Source organism: Zingiber officinale, chromosome 6A, assembly GCF_018446385.1.
Source record: "Zingiber officinale cultivar Zhangliang chromosome 6A, Zo_v1.1, whole genome shotgun sequence".
Lineage (NCBI taxonomy): Eukaryota > Viridiplantae > Streptophyta > Magnoliopsida > Zingiberales > Zingiberaceae > Zingiber > Zingiber officinale.
The window spans coordinates 143,883,959-143,888,867 of record NC_055997.1 but is presented as its reverse complement, the minus strand read 5'-3'; the positions used below and the strand labels follow the sequence as shown (position 1 = coordinate 143,888,867).

Sequence of the window (4,909 nt, the reverse complement as noted above, 5' to 3'; positions counted from 1 at the left end):
TGTCGAAAGGAGGACCACATTTTAAAATGATTTTTTAAGCTAAAATATATAACAATAAGACGGTGTTAAGGGGACTTTTTTTTAAAGCTCGACGGCACTGGCTCAAAACCTTCAATCTTTAGTTAGATAAAAAGACTCTTCTAAGATTTATTTTCACTATTTTATGTTTTTTATTATTTTGTTCTTTAATTTCTATTATTATTGCTTATGCAGGCGATTTAATTTGGAATTTGTCATCTTCTGAAAATCGAAAATTATATACGTCATCTTCTATTATTATCATCGATCCACAAAATTAACACAAACTTACAGGTTTAGCTTTTAATGTTGCAAAAATATTTTTACTTTTTTCTTAAAATAGGAGACAAAGAAACTGGTTAGCTGTATCATCAATTTTGCAATTAAGAAACCATGTGAACTGTTTGTTGAAGTAGTTCTTAATCTCTAGTACTTCCTCATCAACGGAATGAGCTCTCGATCTCAAACAGAAGATCTCGGTGTCAGCTTGATAATTCAGCTCAATATCAATAAAAAAATCATGAAAAATTCAATCTAAATTCAACACACAAATACAAATTTCAAGAGCACAAAAGACAAGGGAAAAAAAAACAGAGATGAAATCTGAAATTGAGCGCACGATTTCTTCTCTAGTTTTAGATTTCATTCAACACATAAATCTCCCTCGGCGGATGGAGCTTCTGATCACCCGTCTACCACTTCTCTCCGGCGACGGCGGACGTCCGGCACGTAGGGCAGCGGGAGCTCCGGCGCAGCCATGAGTCCACGCACCGAGCGTGGAAGACATGCGCGCACGCCGGAAGCCGCCGACAGCAGTCGCCCGTTTCGAGTTTCTCCAAGCACACCGCGCACTCGTCGCCCGACTCCTGCTTGAGCTCGAAGCAGGGGAGCTCAGCCAGCAGCTCCGGCCGTAGCTGGCAGAAGGCTGCCCCGAAACCAAGGAAGCCTCGCCGCATGGCCCTGCGAACTACGCACACTTGGATCGCGAGGACCAACCCGCCGACGCCGGCGAACGCCGAGAAGGCGGAGGCGAGGATGAAGGCGGCGGCCATTAAAGCAAGCGCTCGTCTAATTTCCCGGGGAATTGAATCACCAGTGGATTCGTTCAAATAGGAACCGTTATTTAATGATTTCTCCAGCGACTGCCTACGTACGGTATCTAACTGTATTTTCATATTTAATATGAATATGAAAACACTTCGTAGTTCTGAAAGATTTAAAAAAAAAAATCAATATTTAAAGTAAATATAGTTCTTTAGCTTAATAACAAGCGACCCATTTCATCAGATAAATTAAATATTTTTTTTAAAAAAAAAATGAAATAACAACTGATTCAGAAAAATAAGCTAAGAGTATTTTAATAATTTAAAATTTTAAAGCAGCAGTTTGAAAACATAAAATCCAATAGGCAAAATTAAAGTGTCAAGTATAGTTAGTAGTTGGTGATGTATCAATATTTAAAGTTTATTTTTTTTTATAAAAACATTCTCTAATCTTAATTAATTTGAGATCTAAAAAATAGACAGGGTTTTCAATGAGATAGCATGTGGTAGTCGTACTGGTTTGGGACCGTGCGGCCCATTAACCTGTTACCCGGTGAATTAAGATGGTTTATTTTGAAATTAGCTACATCATTTGGATATTCAGTAATTTTAGAAATAGAATAATATTTTTTTGAAATATATAGATAATAAAAATAAAATATATAAAGTACAAACTGTAAAAACAAAAAACAAAAAACAAAATTCAAGTCAGAGTATTCTTAGATTGGGCTGCAAACTAGATAAAGTTGAGTTGGCTATGGACTAAGTTGAGTTGATACACATTTTTCTTAAAATAAATCAAGATTAATTTTAAAATGTCGGCATATAATTTATTAATGCTATTGAAAATTATATATGTGTGGTTGGCTTATTCAAATTCAATTTTTCTAACAAAATTCTTTTTTTTTTGGTTAAAAATGCTTTTAGAACTTTTAAAAACAACCAAGAATGCTATAAAATATTTTAAATAATCAAATTTTGTAAAAAGAATTCTAAAGATGCTCAGGTAAAAGTGAAATATAATTTTCTTTTTACATATTAATATCTCTATCTCCTATAATTTAATTAAACAATTTAATTAAATGATATGTTATGTGATGATAAAAAGTGAAATCATAATCTTAGCCGTCCTTTCAAAACGGACCCACATGATTTGAAAGGGAGTAAATTACTGGAGTTTAATCAGCTTAGTAATATTTGTACATGTTGGAAATAGACTATGTCTTTTTTATGACAAATCTGTTTAAGTACCAACTCGATTATACCTATGAGGGCATATATGTAATATGCTCGAAAATTAACTAAGTGATGTCCCTACATTGAGACCTAACAATTAAGCGAGACAAATTAATCTAAAAATTACACGGCGCAATTTGAATGCACAAATGGGGAATATAATTATGTATGTGTGTGTATATCTTGGATCATGTTGATCAGTCTAAGACATATTTAATATATAATTATAAACTTCTAAAAGGAATCATAACTCTCGTTGTAATTACTAAACAGCTAACATTCTTGGGAAAACAATTTGTCTATTGCTCTTCCTGAGAAATTGAAAAACATGATGATAATTCATAAAATTAGAACAAATTTCTTTAATTTTATTCTGCGCAGTTCAGGCAGCTCAAATTAGTCGTAATTCCATGATTACCAGCGTTAAAATTAGAAAACGAATCTAGTGGACGACCCCTCGAGCCGCCTCCGGAGCTCGAGCTCTGCCTCCCTGAGCCGCCGGTTATCGAGCTCGACCCGGTCGTGGTCGCTCATCACCCGATTCAGCTCGTCGAGCATCTGCCGATTGTGGAGCCGGAGGCGACCGACCAGCGACCGCAGCTCCGCCAGGTGCGTCTGCTTCCGCATCCGCGACCGCCTTGCGGACTCCCGGTTGGAGAGCATCCGCCTCCGCCGCCGGTCCTCCCCCAGCTCGCCTCCGGAGGAGGAGCTCGGTGCCGCTGGTTGCGGCGTGGGCCGGAGTTGGTCCGGCCCGAACAGGCCGGACCAAGGATGCATCGCCAGGTTCTGTTGCATGGAGGAATTTGGAAGAGGGAGAGTGTGTGTCCTCGAAGAGATCTAAGGGAGGAAAGGTTGAGAGGGAAATTTATAGTGTAATTCTTTTTTTGTTTTATTATTATTATTTTTTTTAAGTAAGGGAATTCATATATTTTCTTTATATTTTATCCAGGTAGGAAAAGATCCACTTCATCTCTTAGACGAGTAATATATACATTGAGTCACTCTAGGTTATGATTACATGGCCCTGCCTTAGATTCCGAATATCTTATAGAGTTCTCTTCAAATTCGAATTCCTAAGTTCCTCCTTGATCATACATTTCATTTAAACATCTAAGCAACTAATTAATCAACTAACTAATCTCTAGTTTGCTTAGCGCTATTTTTTTTTTATATTCTTAGTGACTTAAGTATTGGAGGGCCTACGTACAGTTAAACTTTCACATCAACACATCCATTTTAACATCCATTTTAGTTCTTTAATTTCTCAATCAAATGATCATTCATACTTCTAAGTGATTATGAATTTAGATGGTCACTTTTGTTTTTTTTCCCTCACATCTCTTATTCGAGCAAACTAATCTAAACCTCATCGTGGTAATTGTTATTCGATTCAACACCAGATCGACATTCTACATTCTTTAAGAACATCTCCAAACACAGCTATGAAGAACAATATGTGATCAGAGTCTGGATAAACCTTCACTGAACAAGAACATGATGAAACTCTAAAGTTGGACCATCCTAACACACCAACTTCATGGTGCTGATGCCAATGAACTCTTTGGTAATTGGCCAACAGTGACAACCATTACTTGACTTAAAGCAAACAGTGCTAGCTGTAGAGTGCAGGAGCTAGCATGTTGATGTCATGCCCTTTGCCTGTCTCTTTATGGTTCATGGCATATCCCACACTTTAAAGCATGTAGCCAACTTGTGGCTATCAGAACTTTTTTTTTTTTTTTAATTCCTTTGATCTAATTAACAAATACATATATAGGAGCTCTTAACCCTCCATGAAGTGTCCTTAAAGTAATCTAAGATGTGCGAAAGGGACAATATATTAAATTCCTCTTCAACTCGCTACGCGATGTGTAAAGCGCTAAATGTCGAAGATAATCTGATCCAAGTGGAATCTCATCTAAGATAAGCTTCTATTTCAATCCTATTAGCCCCGGCAGCCATCAAAGGAAAAGAAGGCGCAGAGAATTCTTAGCTCTCTTGGATGGATAAGATGGAGTTATTTATTTATGTAAAGAAAAAGGTTTTATTAGGTTTGAAGGAACAACAAAACAGTGACCATGGCAACCTAACTTTAGTTTAATTAGCATCTGACAGTGATCTCCAACAAGCTTCATTTCTTAATTTCTTTTCTTCTTCCTTGTGAAATTTGATCAACGAGACTCGCTGAGACCTCACATGACTTGTGAGGCGTTTGACTTTCTTACAAGCAGGAGAGAATTATCGATCCCTGAAATTGCTGGGACTCCTCCTTTGTCCTCGTCCACTCATCGGTGGCCTGTGGCTAGAAATTTCACCTCAATCAGAACTGGACAGCTGGATCATGCAACAGCAGGGCACTGTAATCTACAGTGCGCCCACAGAAGGCATGTGGCTTTGTCTCTTGGAACAAAATCTGGAACCCAAATCGCCTGAAAGAAACATATGGTTTTGTAAAATGTCGATATCATGAGGATTTTGTTTGTGGTTTTGTTTTTTCACAGAACTTTGCAGTGATTTGGAAAGTAAGTTATGTGTGCAGATCATCATAGATATGATTGATTAGAAAGAAAAAATAATGTCAATGTCGACATGGCTGCTACAGGAGTGTAGGT

The 4,909-nt window shown here is 37.3% G+C and overlaps 2 protein-coding genes across 2 annotated transcripts; both read right to left on the bottom strand.

The window, feature by feature from the left end:
* Positions 1 to 710: 710 nt before the first annotated feature.
* On the bottom strand, positions 711 to 1,070 carry LOC121995432 (E3 ubiquitin-protein ligase ATL41-like). Its single transcript, XM_042549174.1, has one exon. The coding sequence runs from the start codon at positions 1,068 to 1,070 to the stop codon at positions 711 to 713; it is 360 nt and encodes a 119-aa protein (XP_042405108.1).
* A 1,552-nt stretch (positions 1,071 to 2,622) lies between these two features.
* LOC121994523 (basic leucine zipper 8-like) lies at positions 2,623 to 3,130 on the bottom strand. Its single transcript, XM_042548529.1, has one exon. The coding sequence runs from the start codon at positions 3,090 to 3,092 to the stop codon at positions 2,727 to 2,729; it is 366 nt and encodes a 121-aa protein (XP_042404463.1). The 5' UTR covers positions 3,093 to 3,130; the 3' UTR covers positions 2,623 to 2,726.
* Between the last annotated feature and the right edge of the window lie 1,779 nt (positions 3,131 to 4,909).